The following is a 27,504-nucleotide window of genomic DNA, read 5'->3' on the forward strand; positions in this document are numbered from 1 at the left end:
CCTGCCCTCATCAACCTTCTTGATGATCTCTTCAAAAAATTCAGATTCATGAGAATGATTTCCCATGCACAAAGCCATGCCAACTATCCCTCATCACTTTGTGTCTATGAATCCCCTCTGACAACATTAAAAAAATATTTGGATAGGTACATGGACAGGAAAGATTAGGGGGATATGGGCCAAACGTAGGCAGGTGGGACGAGTATAGATGAAGCATCTTGGTTGGCATGGACAAGTTGGGCTGAAGGGCATGTTTCCTTGCTGTATGATTTTAATTTTCTCATCAGTGATATCAGGCTCAAGAGCCTGTAGTTCCCTGGATCGTCCTTGTTGCCCTACTTAAGTAATGGCCTCCATCATTAACCTCCAGAATTTTTCCAGACCTTCATCTTTGGCTAAAGATGATGCAAGTATTTTGACCAGGACCTTCGCAATTGCTTCCCACAAGGTCCAGGTATGCACTTTTGGTCATTTGTTCATGGTCTAAGACGTCACATCTCATAAGCCTTAAGTACTTAGCTTCCACAATCTTCTCCTCAGTGAAAACAGATGCAAAATATTAATTTAATATCTCTTCCATTTCTAGTGGCTTGACATAAAGATGGCCATGTTGATCTTTAATTTTCTATTAACTTGCTTGCCAGAACCATATTAATGTAGATACAAGGAACTGTAGATGCTGGTTTACAAAAAAAGACACAGTGTTGGAGTAAGTGCTGGAGTGTTGACCCGCTGAGTTACTCCAGCACTTTGGATCATTTTAATGCCCTATTTGTAGCCCTCTTGATTGTCTTCTTACGTGTACTCCTACACTTCTTACACTCACAGAGAGATTCGCTTGATTCCAACTCCTAAATGATGTATTCTTCCTTCTTCCTTACCAGAGCCTCAACATCTCTTGTTACCCAGGGTTCCCTAAATTTGTCAGCCTTGCCCTTCACCCTAACAGGAACATGCTGCCCTTGTACTCTTGCTATCACGCTTTTGAAAGCCTCCCACTGGTCAGCCATCCCCTAACCTGCAAACAGATTTACCCAATTGCAAATTTCTGCCTCTTGCCTCCAAAATCAGCCTTTTGCAAAGTTAGGATCTTAATTTCTGGATCAGTCCTAACCTTGGTTCAGCTCTGAGTCCCTCCCCACTACCAATTTACTTTAAACCCTCCCAGGTAACACGAGTAAATCTCCCTTCCAGGATATTGGTCCCCTCTTGCACAGGTCACCTCTGCCCTCGAAAGATATCCCAAAGATCCAAAACTCAAACCCCTGCCTCCTGTACGAGCTCCTCATCCACAAAAGCATTTGGCCTCATCCTCTATTCCTGCCCTTATTAACATGTGGCACTACGAGTACTCCAGAGATTACCACCCACAAGGTACTGCTGTTTAACCTCTATTCTATTTCCCTGTATTCACTGCAAGATCTCATCCCTTTTCCTACCTACATTGTTGGTATCGATGTGCACCACTACCTGTGGCTGCTCATCCTCTACCTTTAAGGTGCATGGAAAGGGTTTTAAATGGGATCTAAGGGATTTATTTTTGCATTGAGTGATTTATATCTGGAATGCTGTCAGAGGAGATGGCGGAATCCTCTGACAATGCATGCATTCAAGAGTCATTTTGACAGATACTTAAATAGGCAAGTCAGCGAAGGATATGGTTCTAATATGGATAAGTAGAATTAGTGTAGATGGGCAAAAAGGTTGGCATAGGCATGAGGGTGCAAGGCCTGTTTCTGATGCAGGACAACTCTATAATCTTCACCTTTTCTTCAGACCTTTGTAATTATTCTCGTTTCAGTTGATAGCATTGTTTATAGATCCTGGCTGCTTGCCCTCAAATTGTCCCTAGAATTCTGCAATTTTGTGACTACAATTCTCTTTAATTAATTTTACATCAAGATATATGATCAAATCTAAAGTAGCCTTTTGCCAGATAGTTCAGTAACATCAAATAACCTGCTGATGGAACTCAGCGAGTTGAGCAATGCGTATGGGAGGAAATGAATGATTGACCTTTTGCGTCAAAACCCTGCATCAAGACTGAGAAAGGGGATATGGCGGCAGGGGGATGATAGCTGGAGGCAGACAATTTTTAAAAAGTCAGATGGAACCATTTGGGGAAGGGGAGTATGAAGGTAGAAGCAGCTGTTGGAGGGTGATAAGCAGGAAAGCAAATGCTTCCAGTGCTGGAATCTGATAAGTAAAGAAGGTAATAATGGGACACACTGCTTCAAGAATCAATCCCTCACACACTCCACAAATTTCTCTTCCAATGTACCCTTTCCAGTTTTCCAATTGATATGCAGATTTAAATCATCCATTATAATTGCATTTTCCATCTTCTTTTTCCTGCCATTCGTTATTCACACTCAAAATGATTCCACATCATCCATATCACTACCAAGCAGCTCGCTGATACCTTCCATGACAAACAAAACTGCCCCACCACCCTTCCCTTTTTGCCTGTTTTTAAAAAACATCTGGAATAATTTCGAATTTTGAGATCCCAGTCTTGGTCGTCTGTAATAGAGTCATTGAGCACAGAAACAGTTCCCTTCAGCCCAACTCATCCATGCCGACAAAGATGCCCCATCTAAGCTAGCCCCATTTGCCTGCATTTGGCCCATATTTCTCTAAATCTTTCTAATCCATGCACCAACCCAAGTGTCTTTTAAATATTGTTTTTAACTCTTCACTCTCTTTATTCACTCGTCTTCCTTAGTGTCACCATGTGTGCTGCAGATGCCTACTCCACACAACACACAAGAATATAGACACAAAAAGCTGGAGTACCTCAGCAGGTCAGGTAGTATCTCTTGAGAAAAGGAATAGGTGACATTTCGGGTCGAGATCCTTCTTCAGAATTTGCCAAAGCTGGAGTAACTCAGTGGGTCAGACAGCATCTCTAGAGAAAAGGAATAGGTGACATTTCAGGTCGAGACCCTTCCGAAGAAAGAGGGGGACCTTTTCTCCAGATATGCTACCGGAGTCGCTGAGTTACTCCAGCTTCTTGTGTCTATCTTCAGTGTAAACCAGGATCTGCATTTCTTTCCTTCACACAACACACACTCATTTTTGTAGTCAGGTACAAAGAACTAATTTAGTACCATAAACATGTTTCTATCTCCACATCGAAGTTGCTATTCTGGGCCCTAACCTTTATTTTTTAAACGCTTTTTCCTTTATGTATTTATGTAGGGCCTAACTCTGGGGATTTCTCTTAATTTTTATAATTGCATGAGAACAAAGAGTCATTTACTCAAATTGGAAAGTGTTTCCTTTGATATTGGCAGTAATGTTTGTGATTCAGCATATTGAATCGTTCAATATTGTGTTCCTTCAAGAGTTAAATACTGCAGACAAATACCATTTGGATCTTAGGATTTTCATAGAACTTGGAACAGTCCAGCACACGAACAAGTCCTTTGGCCCACAATGTCTGTGCCGAAATTGATGCCAAAACCATCTCTTATCCACCTGTGCATAATTCATATCCTTTAACTCCCTGTATATCCATATGCACATTCAAAAGCCTCTTAAATGCCACTACCATATCTGACTCAACCGCCAAACCTGGCAGCGTGTTCCAGGCAGTCACTACCCTCTGTGTTAACAAACTTGCCCCGCACATCTCCTTTAAACTTTGCCCCTCTCAACTTAAAGTATTTGATTTTTCTGTCTACCCTATCTATTGTCTCATAATTTTATATACCTCTATCAGGTATCTCTGCAACCTTCGGGGTTCCAGAGAAAACAATCCAAGTCCATCCAAACACTCCCTGTACTAATACCATCCAATCCAGGCAACATTCTCATAAACCTCCTCTGCACTCTTCCCAAAGCCTCCACATCCTTCTCATAACGGAGTGACCAGATCTGCAAGCATATTGGGTGGGGGGTGGGGGGGGAGGTTGGGTTGGGTGGGGGGGATATCTCCTCAAGGTTAAAACCAGGATGTCCGTAGAGATAAACTGTGAACAAACTATTATCTGGTCAGTGAGTAAATGGGAGCATTCGAGAGTGTAAGCATAGGCAAAAAACAATGTAGGAGTTGTGAAATTCAATGCCTAACAGGTCAGGCCTGTATCTTCCACTTTCAGAGAGGGGAAAACGTGTAAAAACACAGAAACAAGCTGAGTCAATATCGCAGATGTACAGATGATAAAGGAAGAGAAAGGTAGCCTAAGGCATCCGGTGATCTGGACATGGATATGGGTCTAACGTAGGTGGTTCACTTTGGCATGGGACAGTTGAGCTGAAGGGCGAGAGAAATTAAGGCTGTCAGGAAAAAGAGGGAGCCATGGTGCAGATATAAGCAGCCGTGTTCTTGTGTATCCAAGGAGGTTTAAGGAACTGACGAGCACACTTAAGAAGGGAATCAGTTCCTAGAGAGGATTCTGAGAAATAAGATATATACTAGACCAAGTGGACCCATTGGGTCCAAACCTCTCCTGCATTGGTGCAGCATCCCCGCATCCCCTCCTCCCCTTCACCCCTCCCCCATCCCCTTCACCCCTTCCCCCATCGCTCCCCCTCCCCATCCCTCTCCCCATCCCCTCCCCCCAACCTCCCCTCCCCTCAACCCCCCCTCCCCCATCCACTTCACCCCTCCCTCCCACCCCCCTCCTCCGGCTCCACCCCTCCACTCCCACCCCCCTCGGCCCAACCGTGGAGCCGTTGCCAGGCGGGGAGTGCCCCCGTGACTGTGTGCCAGCAAGGGGGGGAGAAGGAAAAAGCAGTGACGTCGGCCCCGTTTCTCCTGCGGAGCCGAAGCGTCTCCTGCAGCTCGGCTGCAAACTGTGGCGGGGAATGGTGGCGACGGCATGGACCCGTTGCCGGGCGGGGAGCATCTCCCGGGGCCATGGGTGGGCGAGAGTGGACAGGGAGAAGGCACTGATCCCGGCCCCATTTCTCCTGCTGCGAGCGGCGGGGAGCAGCGGGGATGGCCATCTTGTTGGACCCTGTGCCACAGCCTCTGCGGCGCACTGCAGCATGGGAGGAAGGTCAGGCGTGGGGCAAGCCAGGACGGGCGCTGGTCCTCCCGCTGGTCCTCCGGGGGGGGGGGGGGGGGGATGCATTTATTAAAGTTTATAAGATAAATTGTTTTTAAAATGTAACAAAAGTGGGTTTATTCACAGCACAGGGGAATGGTGAGTAGGGTGGGCCTAAAATTGTGGCACTATCATGTACCGTTTGGGCTGTGTAGAGGGCATGGTACACACTTAAACACAAACAAACCGAGAGTTTTACTAGTATATAGAAGATAGAGAGATAGAGAGAGAGTTATTTGAAGAGGTAACCAAAAAGGTTGACGAGGGTAAAGTCTTAGATGCTGTCCATATGGACTTCAGCAAGACATTTGAAAAGGTTATGCATGGAAGGCTGCTTTGGAAGGTGAGATTGCATGGGATCCAGGGAGAACTGGCTAACTGGATACAGAATTGGCTTAATGGAAAGAAGCCGAGGGTGATGGTGGAAGGTTGTTTAGTAGACTGGAGGTCTGTGACTAGTGGTATGCCTCAGGGATCAGTGCTGGGCCCATTGCTGTTCAAGGTTTATATCAATGATTTGTATGAGAATGTAATACATGATTAGTATGTTTGCAGATGACACTAAAACAGGTGGTATCGTAGATAGTGAAGATGCTAATCAAAAATTATAGCAGAAATTGATCAACTGGGCAAGTGGGCTGAGGAATAACTATTGGAGTTTAATGTGGATAATGTGGATAAGTGTGAGGTGTTGCATTTTGGGAAGTCAAATCAGGGTAGGACCATCATAGTGAATGGTAGGGCCCTGGGAAGTGTTGTGGAGCAGAGGGACCTAGGAGTGCAGGTACATAGTTCCCTGAAAGTGGCATCACAGATAGATAGGGTGATCAAGAAGGTTTTTGGTACATTGGCCTTCGTCAGTCAGGCCTTCGTCAGTCAGTGAGTATAGAACTTTGAATGTTATGTTACAATTGTACAACACATTGGTGAGGCCGCATTTGAAATATTGTGCCAGTTTTGGTCTCTCTGCTACAGGAAAGATGTTATGAAGCTTGAAAGGGTATGGAGAAGATTTACGAGAATGTTTCCAGCAGTTGATAGCCTGAGCTATTGGGACACATTAGGCTGGCTGGACTTTATTCCTTGGAGTGCAGGAGGCTGAGGAATGATCTAATACAGGTGTATAAAATCATGAGGGGAATAGATAAGGTGAATGCACAGAATCTTTTACCCAGAGTAGGGGAATCAAGAGCCAGAGGACATTGGTTTAAGGTGAGAGGGGATAGATTTGATAAGGAACCCAATGGGCAACCTTTTCACACAGAGGTTGGTATTTGGAACTAGCTGCCAGATGATGCAGACGAGGCAGCTACTCTAACAACATTTAAAATTTGGACATGGTACACACGGAGAGGAAAGGTTTAGAAGGAGATGGGGAAAATGCCTGGCAAGTGGGACTAGCATTGATGGGGCATCTTGATATTGCCAAGTTGGGCCGAATGGCCTCTTTCCATGCTGTGTGACTATGACTCAGAATTAAGTTCAAAAACAACCTTTTGAAAGAACTCAGTCGGTCGAGCAGTAGCCATGGGGGAAAGAAATTGTCATTTTTGGTCCAGACCCTCATCGGGTAATTATAATTAAACCAGCCCTGACATTTGAATGCATCATTAAGTTTTAACTCAAATTATTTCATTGCAGCAGAAAGCAGATCAAGTGGGGCTCTCTGCTTTAGAGAAGCAAGAATTAATGGTGACTTGATCGAGTTTAATAAAATGATAGTGGAATAGCAAGTGTTTATCTAAACAGTTTGTTTCAACAAAATGGTGTTAATTAAAGATAATTAGTTCATTGCTTGGTGGCCAATCTTTGTGAGTAGTCCATTATCATCCAGGGGAAAAAAAAGACAGATTCATCCAATTATGCTATTACATAACTTGATATTGTGACTCATTATCAGCTAATTCCACCTCCACCCCATAATTTTAGTTGAAACGAACTGCACAAATCAATTCTCTCCTTTGTTTTGTAACCCTTAATTAAGATCATGGTTTATTTCTCAGACTAGAGGTATTGAAATAACAGTGAAAGATCCCTGGTTCTCGGAAATGTAGATTCCCTAGGTCTAGATTTGATAAGATTTATGAAGATAGGATAAAGATATGATAAATTGATGGTGTTCGAGGGGACATATGGGTCAGTAGTGGCAAAATACTATTGTACGTATGGTCAAGGAACTGTATGCAGTGGAATAGTCCCTGCATGGTTAATCAGTAATCTTCATTGTAGAAGATTTTGGAAATTCTGGTTTTATTTCAGTTTTCCAGCAACTGTAATGTTCCTTTTTTTTCCATCGCAGTATGTGAGCTGTGGGTCTGAGACATAGGTTGCTGAGTGGTACTGGGTTAATACATACAGTAATGCGAAAAAAGAGAAGATATTTAGAATATTAAAGTGCGAGGAGGGAGCTGTCATTTTCAGCTCTTTGAAAGGTTGGCATAATAATCGGAATGAGGGTTCACGGTCAGGTTGGGAGTGTTATGATGAATCGGTTTTGATGGTTGGGATTCATGATCAGGTTCTATTGCTTGGGGTTACAGTTAGAGAAATGATGTTCAGCAGAGGGCAGAGGAGCTTGTTTGGTGTGGTGATTTTGTTTCTTAAATTGAACTTTGAAGCTGGGTCTGATTTGATTGAATCAGTTGGGATTTACTTAGATGGGTCCCCTGACTCATTATCCTCGACAGTAAAGTAAAACATAGGAACTGGATCATGTATAAGAATGAACTGCATATGTTGGTTTAAACTGGAGATAGACACAAAATGCTGGAGTAACTCAGCGGGGCAGGCAGCATCTCTGGAGAGAAGGAATGGGTGACATTTCGGGTCGAGACCCTTCTTCAGTGGGCCTTGGAACAAAAGTGTGCCCTGGAACAAAAGTTGAGAACTCAGTCCCAGTAAAATTACAGTTCTTTATCATGCAACTAAGTGAGTTTTGTAACTGTTTGTGTGGTTAACAATTTTCAGTGTCTGTAAGGGTGAAAAGTGGCCAATCTTGCTCATGTGAACATCAGAGTAAAAAATATCTTGCCAATGAATGGGCCTCTTAGCACTTACCCATGTGCAGGTATGTGTGTTTACATACTCAGTATGAGGAGGTCAGAGGTATCACTCAAGCTTGCTGATTAGTTTCAGATTGCAATGCATCAGCCTCAGTCGGAGTATCATTGTGCACTAATACACTTTTTGATTCCACTAATCAAAGTGTTTAATTTGTCTTTACATTCAAGTCTACCTTTGTCAACCCAATCCAAAGGCTTTCATTTGTGTTCATTGAAATACGTTTTTTGTTATTAGCCGTTAACTGAAAGCTGTATTAGAGTCATAGAGGGTCATACAGTGTGTGACATGCCCTTTGACCCAACTTGCCCACACCAACCAACAGACCATAAGTCCCACCTGCCTACATTTAACCCATATCCTTCTAAACCTATCCCATCCATGTACCTGTCCAACTGTTTTTTAAATGTTGTGACAGTACCTGCATCAACTACATCCACTGGCAGCTTGTTACATTTACCCACCTTCCTTTGTGTAAAATGGTTATGCAGCACTGAAGCAGGCCATTCAGCCCAACATGCCCATGCTGACCAGGATACCCCATCTACACTACCTGGCCACATTAGGCCCATATCACTCTAAACCTTTCCTATCCATGTATCTGTCCAATAGTCTTTTAAATGTTGTTATAGTACTCACCTCAACGACCTCCTCTGGCAGCAATCCCTAAGGTTCCAATTAAATCTTTCTCCTCCCAGCTTAAACCTATGTTCCCTAGTTCTTGATTCCCCCACTCTGGGTAAAGGACTCTGTGCATTTACCCTCTCTATTCCCCTCATGATCTTATATAACTATAAGATCACCACTGATACTCCAATGCTTCAAGAAATAAAGTCCTAGCCAGCCCAACCTCCTCTCAGCTCAGGCCCTCAACTCCTGGCAACATCCTCGTAATACAATATCCTTTATTGTCATTGTACAAGTACAACGAGATTTTGATTGTCGCTTCCATATCGATGCTATCAAGTCAAATATGAAATAAATCACGGCGAACATGTATACAACAAGAAGGGGGGGGGGGGGGAGGATAAAGAAAAGTGGGAACAAGGTAAAGTGCAAAAAAAAGGTTCATGCAGGGGTCAGTTGTGCCAGATGACCCTGGGGGCAGAGACAGATCATGGCGGGCTCTCAGCTGGTCCGATTCAGAGCAACTATAGTTCTAGGGATGAAGCTGTTCCTTAGTCTGGAGGTGCATGCGTTGTAGATGCCGTCCAGGGCTAGCAGCTGTGTCCCAATTAACCCCTGCGCTCTGCCGATGACCCTCTGAAGAGCTTTCCTGTCCGCTGCCGTACAGCTGAGATACCACACATCGATGCCATATGTCAGAATGCTCTCAGTGGTGCAGCGGTAGAAGGTCATCAGAAGCTGTTGTGGCCGACCAACCTTTTTTAGTGTTCTCAGGAAGAACAGCCGTTGCTGTGCCTTTTTGACAAGTGCAGCAGTGTTGGTGGACCAAGTGAGGTCCTGTGAAATGTGTGTGCCCAGAAACCTGAAGCTGGACACGCTCACCACTTCGTCCCTGTTAATGAGGACTGGAGCGTATTCCTCATTCTGTGACTTTCTGAAGTTGATAATTCGCTCCTTGGTCTTAGCTGTGTTTAGGGACAGGCTGTTCTCTGAGCACCAGCACGCCAGGTTCTGCACCTCTGCTCTGTAGGCTGATTCATCGCTGTTGGAGATGAGCCCGATCACCGTTGTGTCATCCGCAAATTTGACGATGATGTTGGTGGCGAATGCAGGGACACAGGCATGTGTGAAGAGGGAGTAGAGGATGGGGCTCAGTACACAACCCTGCGGTGTGCCGGTACTCAGGGTGATGGTGGAGGACAGGTGTGGGCCTGCCTGAGGGCGCTCCGACTGAAAATTCAGGATCCAGTTGCATATATGCGAACTGAGTCCTAGCTGGTGGAGTTTGGAGGCTGGCTTGGTGGGGATGACTGTGTTGAAGTCAGAGCTATAGTCTATGAGTCGCATCCTCATGTATGTGCCCTGTCTCTCCAGGTGAGTCAGGACGGTATGAAGAGCCAGAGAGATGGCGTCCTCTGTAGATCTATTCGCTCTGTATGCGAACTGATGTGGGTCTAGTGAGGCAGGGATGGTGGCTTTGATGTGGGAGAGGACCAACCATTCAAAGCACCGGGGGGTAGTCGTTCAGGTTGCTGAAGCTTGCTTTTTTCGGCACCGGCACTATGGTGGCCGACTTCAGGCACTTTGGGACCGTTGCCAGAGATAAAGACAGGTTGAAGATATTAGTGAGTACTCCAGCAAGCTGGTCAGCACAGTCCTTAAGTACCCGTCCTGGGACTCCGTCCGGGCCTGTAGCTTTGCGTGGGTTGATCCTCTGCAGCGCGCACTGTACATCATGTGTGTTCAGTGTGAGCACCTGATCGTCCTCCGAGGCCGGAATTTAATCATGTTGTTGTTGCCGGTTTCAAAGCGCGCAAAGAAGGTGTTGAGCTCGTTGGCCAGTGTGACATCACTGTGGGGGCAGGCAGGGTTGCTCTTGTACTCGGTGATATCCCTGATGCCTTGCCACATACTTCTGGTGTCAGTGCTGTTGAAGTGATCTTCCACGTGCAGTCTGTGGAGGTCTTTGGCCCTTTTTATGCCTTTTTGCAGGTTTGACCTGGCAACACTATATGCTACAGTGTCCCCGGATTTAAAGGCATTGTTGCGTGCCCGTAGCAGATTTTGTGCCTTTTTATTCATCCACGGTTTACGATTAGGAAACATCTTTATCTTCTTGTCCTCTGTGACATTCTCCACACAGCTGTTGATGTAGGAGAGCACAGTGGATGTGTATTTCTCCAAGTCTACCTCTGTGCCATGGGTAGCCTGTTGTGCAAACAGGTCCCAGTGGGTGTGTCAAAAGCAGTCCTGTAGTTGTAAAGTGGATTCCTCAGGCCATATTTTGACTGTCTTTATTACAGGTTTGGTCTTGTGGATGAGAGGTGTGTATGCTGGCATCAGGAACAGTGAAAGGTGTCAGATTGTCCCAGGGGTGAGCAGGGGAGAGCTTTGTATGAGTCCTTGATATTAGTGTATACTTTGTCCAGCGTGTTTGAGCCCCTGGTAGGGCACTGCACATGCTGGTGGAATTTGTGGAGCACAGCTCGTAGGTCGACCTGGTTAACGTCTCCTGCAACAATGAAGGCAACCTTGGGGTGGGCATCCTGCTACTTACTGATGGCCACGTGCAGCTGTGCTGACGCAAGATTAGCATTAGCTTGTGGAGGAATGTATACAGCCATTATGATAACAACGGAGAATTCCCGAGACAGGTAAAACGGTCTACATTTAAGTAGTAGTAGTAAAGCACTCTTTCCAGTTTAACAACATCCTTCCTATAGCAGGGTGACTAAAAGTGAACACAATATTCAAAATGTGGCCTCACCAATGTTTTGTACACATCCCAACTTCTATAATCAATACCCTGCATGATGAAGAGCCTTCTTGACCACCCTATCTACCCATGGCGCCACTTTCAAGGAACAATGTACCTGCACTCCTAGATCCCTCTATTCTATAACATTCCCCAGGGCTCTGCCATTCAATGTGAAGTCCTTCCCCCGGCTTGACTTCCCAAACTGCAACAAGTCACATTTGTTTTGTTAGTGTGTTTCCTTTCTGTAACCTGTTCCATTACAGCTACATAACTAATTAACAGAGGCTTTACACTCGAGTCTTGGGTTCAGCCATTTTAATTCAGGATCTCCTTGGCTACTGCCTCATGGGTAATATATCCCCGGTACTGCACCACAGAGTGCGCTATTCCCATAACATCCCCCTTTATTTACAGATATGTACAGGAACTTTACATGTATAGCCATAAATTAAATTCTTCCATGGCCTCTTATTTCACTGAGTCCAACATGTCTCCAACAGTCCATTTTCCAACATGCCTTTGACAATCCATTTCCGTGGTAGCTTCCAACTTTTCCTCCCTTGGATCTGCGACAGTTCAGTGCCCGGAATGATCTAAACTTTGAACAACACATGTCTAGTTCCTCATTCCCCTTCCCCTTTTTAATTTATTAATTTGTTTGTTTATTTATTTATTTAGTTTTAAAATGGCCACTACCACTACTTCTACATAAAACTATGCATATCAAACTATAACCGAAAATATAACATTAACTTTTTAAACATAACCTAATATTCTTTGCAAATATAACATTAACTTTTTAAACATAACCTAATAGCCGTTATATCTATACTCAACTACATGTACAGGCCCTATCCTTATTTGGGCACATAATCCTGCAGATAGCGTGGTTTTCGAACGCATCTACCAGATCTTGTTGTCAGGGTTTGATGCTCCCTGGGGACCGGTGGTCGATTTTCTCGCTCCGGTTCAGGCGACGTCACCAGGTCATCCAGGTCAACATCAACGCGATGAAATGGCTCGTTGGTCTTCCTCAAAAGGTGCCGATTCAGACGATAGGTGACGCCGTCCTCGGTTCTGACTTCATAAGATCTGGGTTGTGCAACACGGCCGACAACCACAGCCTTCTTCCATCGGTCGGCTTCACTCGAACTGGATCGCCAGCTTTCAGGGGAATCCAAGGCTGATGTCGATCATCGGTCGGCTTCACTCGAACTGGATCGCCAGCTTTCAGGGGAATCCAAGGCTGATGTCGATCATCGGTCGGCTTCACTCGAACTGGATCGCCAGCTTTCAGGGGAATCAGATCTTGAGATCCTCTGTTGTAGTAGTCTGCTTGCCTGTCTCTAGCTGCTCTCAACTCATCTCCTACTTTTTTCTGAATTTCAGGTTTGAGCAGCCTCTGAGTAGTCGGTCGAATGGTCCTGGTCTGTCTGTTCATCAATCTTTTCTTGCTCAGGGGGATTTCACTGCCATTCAGTGTCATTATGTTTTCTTTACACACTGAGATGAGCCCCATCTGCTGGGCTGCCCTGCTTCCCAGGATTGGAATGCAGTCTTCCTCCAGGACTATAAACTCTACTTTGTATTTCCTTCCATTCTTTGGGTTCACCAGTCTCACCTTGCTTTTCCCAAGAGGCACCACTGTCGTATTGTTGTACATGGGCACTACTTGCTTGGTTTCATCCACATCCTTTGCATACATCTTGGGAATGATGTTACATGTGGCTCCACTGTCCACCTGGAATTTTAATTCCTTCCCTTTCAGCATCATGGTCGCAAAGATTTTCTTTGGGAATTGAGTCTCCTCAACCCTGTGCACCCTTTCTGCTTTTCCTGCTTCTGGTTGGAGTTCCATTGTGTGAATTTCATCCTCCTCTTGACTGTCATCATACTCATCACTGGAACTCTTCACTTCCACGACTGCATGCACAGGTTTTTTGCCTTTCTTTTCTTTCTTCTGCTGCCCCTGCTTTTCCGTGCATTGTGAGGCGAAATGATCTTTCTGATGGCATTTGAAGCACTCCCTGCCATATGCCGGACATTTCTCCCTCTTTCTCTCATGTTTGTATCCACAGTATTTGCACTCTATGGTTGGCTGGTATCGTTTCCCCTCATGTCTCACTGCACAGACATCTTGTCGCTGGTCCCCTAACAGGACATCAACTCTGGCCTTGACCAGCACCGAAGCGTGGCATGCCTTCACACACTTTTCTAAGTCAAGTGCGGTTTCTCGGAGAAGTCTTTCCCAGAGCATGTCATCCCTTATGCCGCATATTATTCTATCATGTATTAGTGAATCCTTCACCTCTCTGAAACCACAATGAGCTGCCAAGAGCTTCAGTTCTATTAAAAATGAATCAAAAGTCTCCCCTCTCTCTTGGCTCCTCATAAAGAATCTATACCTGTCGATGGTCTCATTCCTCACGGGTTGACAATGCTGTTCGAAAGCATCGAAAGCCTGTGCCAGCATAACTTCTTGTACGTTGCCCTCCGGCGTCCGTGTCTCGAGCGTTTGGTAGAGCTCTCTCCCTTGCGGTCCAACTAGGTACATGAGCAGTTTCCTCATTGTCTTGTCATCCTTCCCTTCCATGCTCAAATCAACATAGAGCTCAAATTTCTCCCTCCATTGTCTCTACTCCATTGGCAGATCCCTTGCCTCAAAATTCAGTTGCCTAAGGGGCTTTAGCTGATCCATGTTCCTGATAAATCCGCCCCTCTATCGATGGAAACAATGTAGGCCGCACAGTCGTCTCTCGGTAGTAATTACTCACATACGTCGTCTGCTGTCGTCCTCTCGACTAATCCTGAAACAGGCCCCGATCTGACACCATGTGTTTCCTTTCTGTAACCTGTTCCATTACAGCTACACAACTAATTAACAGAGGCTTTACACTCTAGTTGGGTTCAGCCTTGTTATCTACAATACCATCTACTTTAGTGTCATCTGCAAACTTACTAATCATGCCTTCTACACTCTCATCCCATTTGTTCATATAAAGCACAAACAGCAATAGGCTCAGCACTGTCTAGTCACAGGCCTCCAGTCCAACAAACTACCTTCCACCATCCCCCTCTGCTTCCTTCCAGGAAACCATTTCTCTATCCAGTCAGCTAGCTCTCCCTGGATCCCATGCGATCTCATGTTTCGTGGGGAATCTTCTTAAATACTTTGCTGAAGTCCTTATAAATAACATCTATGGCTTTGCGCTCATCAACTTTTTTCGTAAGACATGATCTGCATTATACATAAACATCCTGACTATCCCTAATCAGCTCCCATTTATTCAAATGCATATATATCTTATCCCTCAGAATACTATCCAGTAATTTGCCTACCACAAATGTTAGGTTCGCTGGTCTATAGTTCCCACGGTTTTCCTTGCAGGCCTTCTTAAATATAGGCACGACATTAGCATTTCTCTCGTATTCTGGCACAGATCACATAGGTGTGAAAACAAATGACATAGGTAGGAAAAGGAATGAGGTTCTGCAATGAGTATAGGCTATTGGGTAAAGGCTAAAAAGTGGGACCTCCAGGATAATGATCTCTGGATTGCTTCCAGTATCACATGCTAGTGAGGGTCGGAACAGAAAGATAGGGGAGATGAATGTGTGAATGAGGCGTTGGTGCAGGGGGCAGGGATTCAGATTTCGGAACCATTAGGATGTCTTCTGGGGCAGAGGTAACCTGTACAAGAGGGATAGGTTGCACCTAAACTGAAGGGGAACTAATATCCTGGCAGGCTGGTTCACTAGGGCTAGCAATTTCTTCCCTAGCTTCCCACAGTGCCCTCAGATGTATCTGATCAAGACTCAGAGATGTATCTACCTTCATATGCCTTGGCACCTCCTCAAGACATTTCCACTAACTATCTCAAATTCCTCAGTCTTCATGTCCATCTCCTCACTAAAAACAGAAGAGAAATACCAATTGAGGAATTTGCCCATTGTGGCTCCACACATGGCTGACCGCTTTAGTTTCTGAGAGGCCCTAATTTCTCTCTAGTGACCCTCTTTTTTTTAATGTACTTCAAATATCTCTTCAGATTTTCCTTAATGTTATCTGCCTGAGCTATTTCCTATCCCCTTTTTGCCCTCTTGATTTGCTTTATTAGCTTGCTCCTCAGATCCCGGACCTCCTCCAGGAATACTCATGATTGCAGCAGCCAATACCTGCCACATGCCTCCTTTTTCCTGACCTGACCCTCAATTTCTCTGGTCATCTCAGCTTCCTTACTGCCTTGCCCTTCACTCTTGTAGGAACATGCGTGCCCTGAATTCTTGCCATCATATTTTTAAAAGCATCCTACTTTCCGGATGTTCCTTTGCCTGCAAACAACCTACTCTAATTAACTTGAGCAAGTTCCTGTCCAATTTCATCAATGTGGGCCTTGCCCCAATTCAGAATTTTAACTCGTGGGCCTGCCCTGCCTTAATTCATTACTATTTTAAAGCTAATAGAACAGTGGACTGGTCCCAAAATGCTCGCCTATGTACACTTCAGTCATTTGGCCTTTGCAATTTTCTAAGAGCAGATCAAGCTTTGCTGTCTCCTCTGTAGGGGCCTCTACATATTGCCAATGCAAACTTTCCTGAACACATTTGGCAAATTCCACCCCGTCTTAAGTCCTTGGCTCTATAACAGTCCCAGTCTTTTTTGGGAAAGTTAAAATCCCTTATTGACGATTTGGGGGCCTATAGTGCACTCCATTTTTCTTTCTCAACACCCATTTTGCTTCTTGTTTTCTCTTCTCGAATGCATTATACCATACTTCTCCAGATGGAAATAAATTTGTCAATTTTTTCGTCCACCGATCAACTGACATTGGTATCGATATTACATTTGTTTGTTGCTTTTTACCCCTTTTTTTGCGCATACTTTTTCTCTGCAAATGGAGGATATGATCAGCATACGGACAAAGCGTCTTCGATCTAAAACATAAACTGTGTTTCCCATTGCATAGATGTGGCCTAACCGTATTTCTGGCATTTTCTGTTTTTATTTTATTTAAATGGTATCTTCCTGTAACTTTTTTCCTGACCTATTCTTCAGAATGTTTCCAGTAATATTCCCACTGCCAACATTGGGCCGACTGGTCTGTAATTAATCAGTCATTTCACTTATCCTTCTTGAATCATCTGTACTAATGTAGTAATCTTGCTGAATTTTGGCACCATACTTGTATCCAAAGAGAATTTGAAAATAATTGTAGGTCTCTGTTATTTACTCCATTACAACTCTCCATAGTTTTGGATACAGTTATCAGCGTCTGACAACGTCTTAAAAGATGTAAAATCCCTTACTATTTATTCCATTGCACTGCTTTCATGTTTAATATTTCATTTTTTAAATTCCTTTTTGTCTTCATTATTTCTCACTTAAATGTAGAAAGACACAAACTGTTCATTTAGAACCATCTACATGTCAAAGTATCTACCCTTTCCAGTGTTCTTCTGTTTATGAATCTGTAGAACATGTTTACATATTTCGTGATTTTCCCTACAATTCTATAATTATATTATTCTATGAATTCACTTGTTTCCCTATTTTCCTTTTTAAATGTCACCACTGCACTTTCACATTCTTCTAGAATTTTTGCAATGTTAAACAATATATGTCTTGTGTTTCCCTTCTTCCATTACATTTTTGTATACTCAAAAATCAAGAATTCCATATTTGTGAATCCTATTATTTCCTAATTGGTTGCATAACTGCTTTACAGACACTCCTTTTACTCCTTTTTGAATCAGGCTTTGGTAAATGGGAGAGTATGATTATCATATTTAATGATCTCAGTGATCAGTGTGGTGGCCGAAATGCATATTTCTTCCTTCCCTTTCTCTCCCTCCCCCCCCTTGAACCCCCATCCTCCCCTCCCCTGTGCCCCACCTGAACTTCCACCTATTTCCCCCCTCCATGCTCCCCTTCTACATTCTTTCCTCTGGCTTCACAATTTGCAACTTTTCAATCAGTCTGTCTCACACTTTCTGCTTCAATCTCTGGCCTTTGTTCCAACCGCCTGCCTGTCAAACCCCCTCCCCTGTGTCCACCTATTACTTGCCATGCTCTGTCCTCTCCCCCACCCCCCCCCCCCCACCACTCCTCCTGCCTACCGTCAGTCTGTAAAAGGGTCCCGTATCAAAACTTCACCTATCCATCTTCTCCAGAGATGCTGCCTAACCCGTTGTTACTCCTGCACTTTTTCTCCCGTCTCTCTTGTCAGGGATGCCATACATTGATTTAAAAAGTTTTCCTGAATGTACTTTGGGAATTATGCACATTGAATTATTTTTACACTGTCCTAGTTAATGTTTCATTGTGTGGAATCCAGAAAGGAAAATAAGATTGGTTCGCAATTAAGTGGGAATGTGATTAAGGAGGCAACTCTCCAAGATTCGATTAACTAAAAAAACAAGGATATATGGGTAAGAAATGAGTGAGAATACTAGTTCAGAACTAGGGCTCGACTTGCTGTCCAGTAGATTATTGAGAATTACTGATTGAGAATGATCAGCCATGATCACATTGAATGGTGGTGCTGGCTCGAAGGGCCGGATGGCCTACTCCAGCACCTATTGTCTATTGTCTATTGTCTATTATATGTAATACTTATGTTAAACTGGCAGGAATCTTTTTGCAAAAGAATACATTGTTGGAACAATACACTGAAGACTGAATTTATGGAAAAATTGAATAATGTTACCAAGGAGATACCATTTAGAGTAATGAAGCATAGATCCTAGAAAATGGAATATTTTACTGCAGCTCAGGACAGAGCTGCAAAAGCAATTGATTGGTCTTGGCATTTAGTCTTATATATCAGCTGTGTCATCCATGGCTTCAAGAGAGAAAATACTAATCAAAAGTGACATGTGTTCTGGTGAGCCATTCTTCCTTTGATGAAAGTAATTACTCCATTCTTATATGATAATTTGCAGCCATTTCAACCACTTTAATTGATAATTTTTAGTTCTCAGCAGTTCAATATAGAACAATTGCTTAACAAGGAAATAGAAATCTAGAGTGTCAAATGTAGAAGCTGTTTCACCTTGGCAGTGTCATAGCTTATTTCTTACAGTTTAGATTATGGTCACTTGAATAGTTTCTCAGAGATTAACATCAAATAACTATTAGTGCAACTATTTATAGTACTAAAATGTTTCACTTCATGGATAAAATTAAGTTTAAAACCATTTCAGAATGTATAAATTTAATCTCTCAATCTAATTCAACTTGAGTTTCTGGAACAAATTACATTTTGGTTTTGTGCCACATTTTACTTGATAAGTTTTATTGCTTGTATATTATTGATGTTTTTTTGATGCTTTACTGAAATATCTAGAATAGAATTTTATTATTGTATGAATCAATAATAATAAAATATTTTGAACGGAAATATCTTGGGTATGGAAGATGGTATGAGTGAAATGTTTTTAAACTACATATAATTGGTTAATCTATGCTAAATAAAACAGACACCAAAAATGAACATTTGAGTGTAAACGCAGCCACATATAAAAAATGCATTGAGATTTTCCTTTGATGTGTATGAAATATGGCAATAAAGGATATATTGAAATTCCTGTTTTAGTCAACAGTCTAAGTTTATAAAATGAAATAAGAATGACTTTAAGACCTAATTGTCCTAATTTTTAATTTATCAATCAACATATAAATCATTAAATAAATTACTATTACTAGTAATTGTGAAAATTGTATATCCAGAAGGAAATTCCTTCAGTATGAAGACCAGTGTGTCTGATGAATCATAAATCTGTCTCTTACAAATAAGTGGGCTATTATATTGCAACCATAAAGAAAATTGTTTTATTATGGATTCTACAATGTTATATTACCATTGGTGGTCATGGTTCAATGGGTTTACCTTTCTATAACCTAAAAGTTATCCTTTTTCATGCCTTTTCCACAGAATGGGCAAAATCTTGAAATTATCTTTAAGGAGGTAAATTAAAATAACGGTGAAATGCTAATTCAATTTTTCTGCCACTGTTTTGGAAATGACAAAGTTCTAATTAAGTGTGTCCATTTGAAATGATTGCAACATCTGCAATTGTGAGCTCAAAACTATGTTCTGTCAATTTTTTGTTATATTTCGCAGTTCAATAACTAGAAAGGTATTTTCTCCAGAAAAACTAGTTGAATTCGGAAAATATTTCTCAATTTTAAAATGATTAGATATGAATAATGATGTTCTAAAGTAATTAAACTGTTTTGTTTGAATCACAGGCAAACAATTTTAAAACAGTTGCATTTTTTAATGTTGTCTATGTTACATAAAATTTGGTTTATCTTTCTCTCTTAGTTTACAAGCCTTGCGGAAGGAGAAATCTCGAGATGCAGCACGATCTCGCCGAGGAAAAGAAAACTTTGAGTTCTACGAATTGGCAAAACTACTGCCACTCCCTGCAGCCATCACAAGCCAATTAGATAAAGCATCAATAATTCGTCTTACCATTAGTTACCTGAAAATGAGGGACTTTACAAACTTAGGTGACCCGCCATGGAATTTAAGGGTGGAGGGACCCCCACCTAATACATCTGTGAAAGGTACAAAATGAATTTACATTAGAATTGTAATATAATTTGAAAGATTAGAATATACTTTGCTATACTACAGAACTAACGTATCAATTAACAAATTTGAGAGTTATCCATGACCAAAACATGACATATAAAATTAGTAAAATCTTTTGTTAATGCCATACACAAATCTTTTTTCATGTTGTTACAGTTTGTAAATGATTTTGCATCATAATTTGTTGATGAAACTGTCTTGATGAACATTTTACACTAAGGCATTTCATGCAATACAGTTGCCTATCATAAGTACTTGAAGAATTGAATTACTGAAAATGCTTCTGAAAAGGAATCATTGGATATTTATCCTCAATAGTAGGAACTTATGATATCTTGGATTTTCCTTGAAATAATGTAAGATTTTAAAACAAAATATAACATAATTTAGAACTGTTGCATTTACCACGGTTTTCATAAAGTTTCTACTTCATTGTTTCAGTGTGCATAATAACCCCTGACTTCAACTGTGTATGATTGCCAAAAAATATTTGGGTATATTTCCCAGTTGCTTCCAAACTTTCCGAAATTGTTCATTTTGCATTTTACCCAGCACACAGTCTGCATTTCTGTATGAATTCATAATAGTGTGTCTCCCCACGTAGTTAGTGTTTTCTTTGAAAAGAAAGATGACTTGTATTTAACGTGTGTCTTTCATGTTCTCAGGTCATCTTAAAAGTTCATTGTAGGCAATGAGGTGCTTTTGAAGTGTAGTTGCATGTCCTGCAAAATTGCAGCAGCTATTTTGCACACAGCAAATGTGATAATGACAAGATAATTTCCTTTGGAATGGTTAATGGGAGATAAATATTATTCTGAATTCCAAGGTTTAAACCCTTTTTCTTAGAGTCATAGTTATACACCACAGAAACATGTCCTACGACCCAACTTGTCAATGCTGTCCAAGATGTCCCATCTATACTAGTCCCATTTACCTGTATTTGGTTCGTATCCTTCTAAACCTTTCCTACCCTTGTACCTGTCCAAATGTCTTCCAAATGTTGTTATTGTTCCTGCCTCAACTACTTCATGTGGCAGATCGTTCCATGTACCCAAAGGAAAAAGGTATCCCTCAGGTTCCTAATAAATCTTTCCCCTCTCACCCTAAACCTAGGCCCTCTAGTTCTTGATTCTCTATTCTGGTTAAAAGGCTGTGCATTCACCCGATCTATTCCTCGCATGATTTTATACACCACTATAAATTCACCCCTCAGCCTCTTGTGCCACAAGGAATACTGACACCTTTCCTTTAGCAGGGTGATCAAAAGTTTAGTTTAGTTTCGAGATGCAGCATGGAAACAGGCCCTTCAGCCCATTGAGTCCACGCCGACCGGCTATCACCCTGACACCAGTTTTATCCTCCAATCTCGGGACAATTTACAGAAGCCAATTAACCGACAAACCTGCACATCTTTGGAATGTGGGAGGAAATCCACGCGGTCACAGGGAGAACACCATACAGACAGCACCCTTAGTGAGGATTGAACCCAGGTCTCTAGCGTTGTAAGGCAGCAACTCTACTGCTGTGCCACTGTGCCGCCCTTAGCTGAACAGTGAACACTGAAAACTGAACACGATACTGCAAGTGCGGCCTCACCAACATCTCGTAAATATATAACAAAATGTCCCAGCTTCTATATGGTCTGAAGAAGGGTCCTGACACGAAATGTCACCTTTCCATGTGCTCCAGAGATGCTGCCTGACCCGCTGATTTAATTATTTAAATTAATTACTCCAGCACTTTGTGTCTTTTTTATAAACCAGCATCTGCAATTCCTTGTGCCTTCTACAGGCAATTCCATGACTGATGAAGGACAGCATGCCTAAAGCTGCCTTCAGGGAATCATGTATTTGTTCTCCTACATCCCTTAATCTGCAACACTCCCCAGGCCCTACTGATCACTGTGAAAGTCTTGGCCTTGTTTGACTTCCCAAAATCTCAAATCTCAGGCGTGTCTGAATTAAACTCTATTACCATTCCTTGCCCCACTTGCTCAGTTGATCCAGATCTCTCTGTTATTCCTGATAACCATCTGCACTGCCTGTGATACTGCCTATTTTAGTGTTCTTCAAAATAGTGCCATGAAGTATTTTATTCCACTGTGAGCTTTAGAGAGCATGGCTATTTCATGTATAATTTGAAAAATGACATTCCAGATAATTCAGCAGTCATTTGGTCGTGCAATGGAATGTCAGGCTTAACCTTTGTGCCCAGGTCTTTGGGCAGGCTTCAACCTTCAGCCTTCTGACTCAGAATAATAAAGATTATTTTTTTCTTAGAAAAAATAGTTTAAATAAACTAGAGCTTACAGGAAAGTGTTTGTGTTAATTTATAGTTATTTATAATTTATAATAATTTCTTATCCGCTACCAACAGCTCAAACTCCAACTGTAGCTGGATTTGTGGTTTCTTGGATGATTTGAAATTAAATCTGGAGAATTTTTAGTTACTTGTCCTCTTTAAAAAAAATATATAGTTACAAATTTCTGTGGACTTATTAACTTGCTATACCGAGATTTGGAAATTATGCAAGCACTGACAACAGTATATGGGATTAAATCAATCATTTTTGGAGCTTTCGTAATAAAACATACATGTAGCTGAATAGAACATAGAAAAGTACAGCAAAAGAATGAGTCCTTTGGCCCACAATGTTTGTGCTGATAACATAGAGTATATTTTCAATTTCTTCACTTCTACATATGTTTAGAAATTATTGAATCCCAACCATTATTTCACTTCCATGTAAGGTGAATTTTTAATGTATTGCCAGAAGTGAACAAACACAAAATGTTATGTTAATATGCTTTGAGTGTAATTTACTTTACTTTAGTTTGGAGATACAGCATGGAAACAGACCCTTCGACCCACCGAGTCCATGCCGACCAATAATCACCCTGTACACTAGCACTATCCTACAGACAAGGGACCATTTACAATTTACAGAAGCCAATTAACCTACAAGCCTGTACATCTTTGGAGTGTGGGAGGAAACCGGAACACCCAGGGAAAACCCATGTGGTGACAGGGAGAACGTACAAACTCTCTACCGACAGCACCTGTAGCCAGGATTGAACTTGGGTCTCCTATACTGTAGGGCGGCATCTCTACCGCTGTGCCACTGTGCCTCCCCCTCAACTAAACTAAACTAAGTTAAGAATGTAAAGAAAAGAACTACTGATGATGAGGAAAAGAGACTTTATCTGAAAGTATGAAAGAGGCTGATAGGAGGGAGAATAATATGAGTTAGCATCTCACTACATGATTCAGGCAAGGGCAGTTTATTATCCTCACTGGCCATTGATTATTTCCCAATTGGAATATCCAAAACATCTCTCAGCCAAATTGGATCAGTATCCAGAATTGGACTTGGAACATGAATATTCTCAAACACTCCTGATTGGAATATTTGATCTGTAAGTACACCATATGCATGTGTTAAGGTAGGTGTAGAAAAGAGGGGCACCATACTGTGGAGTACAGGTACGAATAATATTCTGCTCCTGCTCCTTTACTCTCAGATGGAAATGAGAGATTACTGCTGAAGGGTGGTTAATCAGAGGAGCACACAAAGGGGAGTCCCATAAAATGCAGTACTGGCAACACAGTTATTGACAAGTTTGATTAGCAAGATTGCAGATGACACAAAAGTGGGTGGTATTGTAGATAATGAAGCTGATTGTCAAAAATTGCAGCCGGATTTTGATCGGGGGCAGGTGGACTGAGGAATGGTTGATGGAATTTAATACAGATAAATATGAGGCATCGCATTTTAGGATCTCTAACATGGGCAGGACCTACACAGTGAATGCTAGGGCTGTGGGGAGTGTTGTAGAGCAGAGGCATCTGGGAGTGCAGGTACATAGTCCCTTGAAAGTGGCATCACAGGTAGATGGGTAATGCTGCATTTATAGGAGACATTGGTGAGGCCACATTTAAAGTATTGTGTTCAGTTTTGATGTTGTCAAGCTGGAAAGTGTGCAGAGAAGATTTACGAGGATGTTGCCAGGACTCGAGGACCTTAGCTACAGGAAAGTTGAGGAGGCGAGGACTCTATTCCTTGGAGTGCAGGAGGATGAGGGGTGATCTTATAGAGATGCACAAAATTGTGAGAGGGGTTGATCGGGTAAACACACAGAGCCTCTTGCTCAGAGTAGGGGAATCACAAACCAGAGGACACAGGTTTAAGGTGAGGAGGAAAAGATTTAAAAGAAACCTGAGGGGTCACTTTTTAAAAATGGAGGATGGTGGGTGCATGGAATGAGCTGCTGGAGGAGGTATTTGGGGCAGGTATCGCAACATTTAAGAAACGTTGTATCGCAACGTTTAAGAAACATTGAGACAGATATATGGATAGGATAGGTTTAGAGAGGTATAGGTCAAACGCAGGCAGGTGGGATAAGTGTAGATGAGACATGTTGGTTGGTGTGGGCAAGTTAGGCCAAAGTTACTCTCTGATTCTTTAAATTACAGTAATGATTTAAAGTTTGGAATTATTCATTAAACCGCAGATGATAACAGATTGGGAGGAATGATCAATATTGAAAACTGTTACAAATTATAAGTGACATTAATAAATTGTAAAACGAGAGTGCACAATAAAGTGCCTTTTGGCCACTTATCTAAAGCATTCATCTGGGCTAGAATATTGATGAGAGATTGTAGATTTTTTTTGTGAATACAATGTGAAACATCATTGTTAAAGTTTGACAATTTGAAAAATTCAGGAAGTGTTTGTTTAACCTGTAACAGATTATTAACTGGTTCAAATCTAAATATTGTTTTTAGTTTCATGAATAGAAAAACAAGACAGTGTGCATTTGTAAGCCTGCCTTCAGCAAATTATTCAACATTGGATCTTTCTAATTGCTAGCTAATTGAACCAACTTGAACCAACATCTGAAGAAACATCTTGGCTAATTGCGTCTATTTAAAAAAAGCTGTTAACATTATTATTTGAATTAATATTATGTAAAATGACAGCAGCTGCTAACAAACTGTTCATTTAGTCAGGCCTTTATGATTATGCGGTTCATCAGAATGGTTGACTCCATTTCTGTAGAAAATGTCACGTTTTTTGAAGCTTTACCATGAGGATACTCTGAAAATGAAAGCCATTTCATTCCTGAATAATGTGAATAAGGACATTTAACATCAATATTCTAAACTTTATTTAAACTATTAAAAAGACAAATGAAACATTTTGTGATATTACAGATAAATGCAACAAGTAAAAATTAAATGGTAGATTTATATAGCAACTAACCATGGAATATCATTGTTGAGGCCACCTTTAGCAACATTGTAGGGGATACCAGAAATTCAGCAAGACCATCTCCTATACATGCCTACAAGTTCAGGTCAGAGGCTGGGTATCTTGCATTGAAGCCCCTGTTTTTATCCTGCACTCTAGGTTTTAAACCGGTTACAAGCATCCAACCAAAAATAACTAATTCTCAACTGGAATATAAAAGTCTCAAAAGATCAGAAATTATTGCTGAATCATACAGATTAATTCTTCTAATGGTAGAATACTTTAAATGGGGTTGCAGATAAAGTTGTGAACTGTTAATATTTGTGGCAGCTGTTTATCAAAATATTTTAATGTGGTCTCCAGTGCATCACGGAAAGCAAGGACAGGTTGGGTGACAATCTTAAATCTACGATTTATTTCAGATTCCAGGCATGATTCCAAATGTTTAATTGCCGGTATCTTTAATTAGAGTTATAGATAGTGTCATTTATCATGGTAACAGGCCCTTCGCCCTACTTGCCCACGCCGACCAACATGCCCCATCTACACTAGTCCCACCTGCCCGCGCTTGATCCATAATCCTCTAAACCTATCCTATTCATGAACCTGTCCAATTGTCTCTTAAATGTTATGATAGCACCGGCCTCAACTACCTCCTCCGGCAGCTCGTACCATACACCCACCACCCTTTGAGTAAAAAAGTTACCCCTCAAGTTCTTATTAATCTTTCCCTTCTCACCTTAAACCTGGGTCCTCTGGATTTTGATTCCCTACTCTAGGCAAAAATCTCTATGCATTTAACTAATCTATTACTCTCATGATTTTGTACACCTGTAGAAAAATCACCCCTCATCCTCCTGTGCTCCAAGGTATAAAGTCTCAGTCTGTTCAACCTCTCCCTGTTCAACCAGGACCTCGAGTCATGCCAAAATCCTTATAAACCTTCTCTGCACCCTTTCCAACTTGAGCATCTTTCCTCTAACATGGTGACCAAAGCTGAATGCAATAATTCAACTGTAACATAACTTCCCAACCTCCATACTCAATATTCTGACTGACGAAAGCCAATGTGCTGAATGTTTGACCATCCCATCTACCTGTGATGCCATTTTTAAGGATCTAAGCACCAGCATTCCTAGATCCCTTTGCTCTACAACACCCCCCTGGGCTCTACTGTTCACTGTGTAGGTCCTGCCGTTGTCAAACTTTCCAAAAAGCAACACTATGCATTTATCTGTATTAAATTCCATCAACCATTCATCAAGCCACCTGCCCAGCCGATCACGATCCTGTTGCAATTTTTGACAACCACATTCACTATCTACAATACCACTCACTTTAGTGTCATCTGCAAACTTGCTAATTGTGTCTTGTACATTCTCATCCAAATCATTGGCGTAGATGACAAACAGCAATGAGCCCAGCTCTGAACCCTATGGCACATTACTAGTCACAGGCCTCCAGTCCAAAGGGCAACATTCCACCATCACCCTCTGCATCCTTCCATGAAGCAAATTTTTTATCCATTTAGCTATCTCTCCTTGTATCCCATTCGATCTAACCATTTTATTCCTCTCATGACCATTCCTTTCTCGATCTTCCACACCACTCTGACAAAGATCGATGAACATTTGAGGAAGAGGGCCTCATCCTTTGATTAGGCACATTGCAGCCTTCTGAACTGGAAAATGAGTTCAACAAATTTGAGATCATTTGCGTTTTCAGAAATTTAATTTCAGATTTTCTGTATTCACGCCACCTTTCTTTGTCAAATTCTGTATTGTGCCTCATTAGTACGACTCACTTGTTTCAACTTGCTGTCTTATCTGTTTTGTCATTCAATCTCTGCTGGGGGTTTTCCTGTGACTGACCTTACCATTAAAAACTTATTTTATTGCCAACTTTTCTTTGTTCTGTTGAAAGGTAATGGAAACTAAGATGTGTTTCTCTCTCCATGAATGTCCTAGATCTCCTTTTGCGAATAATTTTTCTTCAGTTTTCCAGTATGTTCTAGTATTTTGGTTTCGTATTTTGACGTTTGACCATTTTACCTAGTTTGCATTTAAAGTTAATTTGTTAAATTCGTGGTGCGAGATTTATTTTTAATATAAGATGTAATGTTGATGTTATAATGTTGTAGCTTAAGGTACT

At 41.8% G+C, this 27,504-nt stretch overlaps 1 protein-coding gene across 6 annotated transcripts in view; it reads left to right on the forward strand.

Moving 5' to 3' along the window:
- Positions 1 to 27,504, forward strand: part of npas3 (neuronal PAS domain protein 3) — a 667,268-nt gene that overhangs the window by 156,019 nt on the left and 483,745 nt on the right. For all 6 annotated transcript variants that reach the window (XM_078406532.1, XM_078406528.1, XM_078406529.1 and 3 more), the window contains one exon: positions 19,827 to 20,071. In XM_078406532.1, the coding sequence (XP_078262658.1) occupies positions 19,827 to 20,071 (245 nt within the window). The remainder of the gene's footprint in view (positions 1 to 19,826; positions 20,072 to 27,504) is intronic.

The sequence above is a fragment of the Rhinoraja longicauda genome, chromosome 10 (assembly GCF_053455715.1).
Source record: "Rhinoraja longicauda isolate Sanriku21f chromosome 10, sRhiLon1.1, whole genome shotgun sequence".
Taxonomy (NCBI): Eukaryota; Metazoa; Chordata; class Chondrichthyes; order Rajiformes; family Arhynchobatidae; genus Rhinoraja; species Rhinoraja longicauda.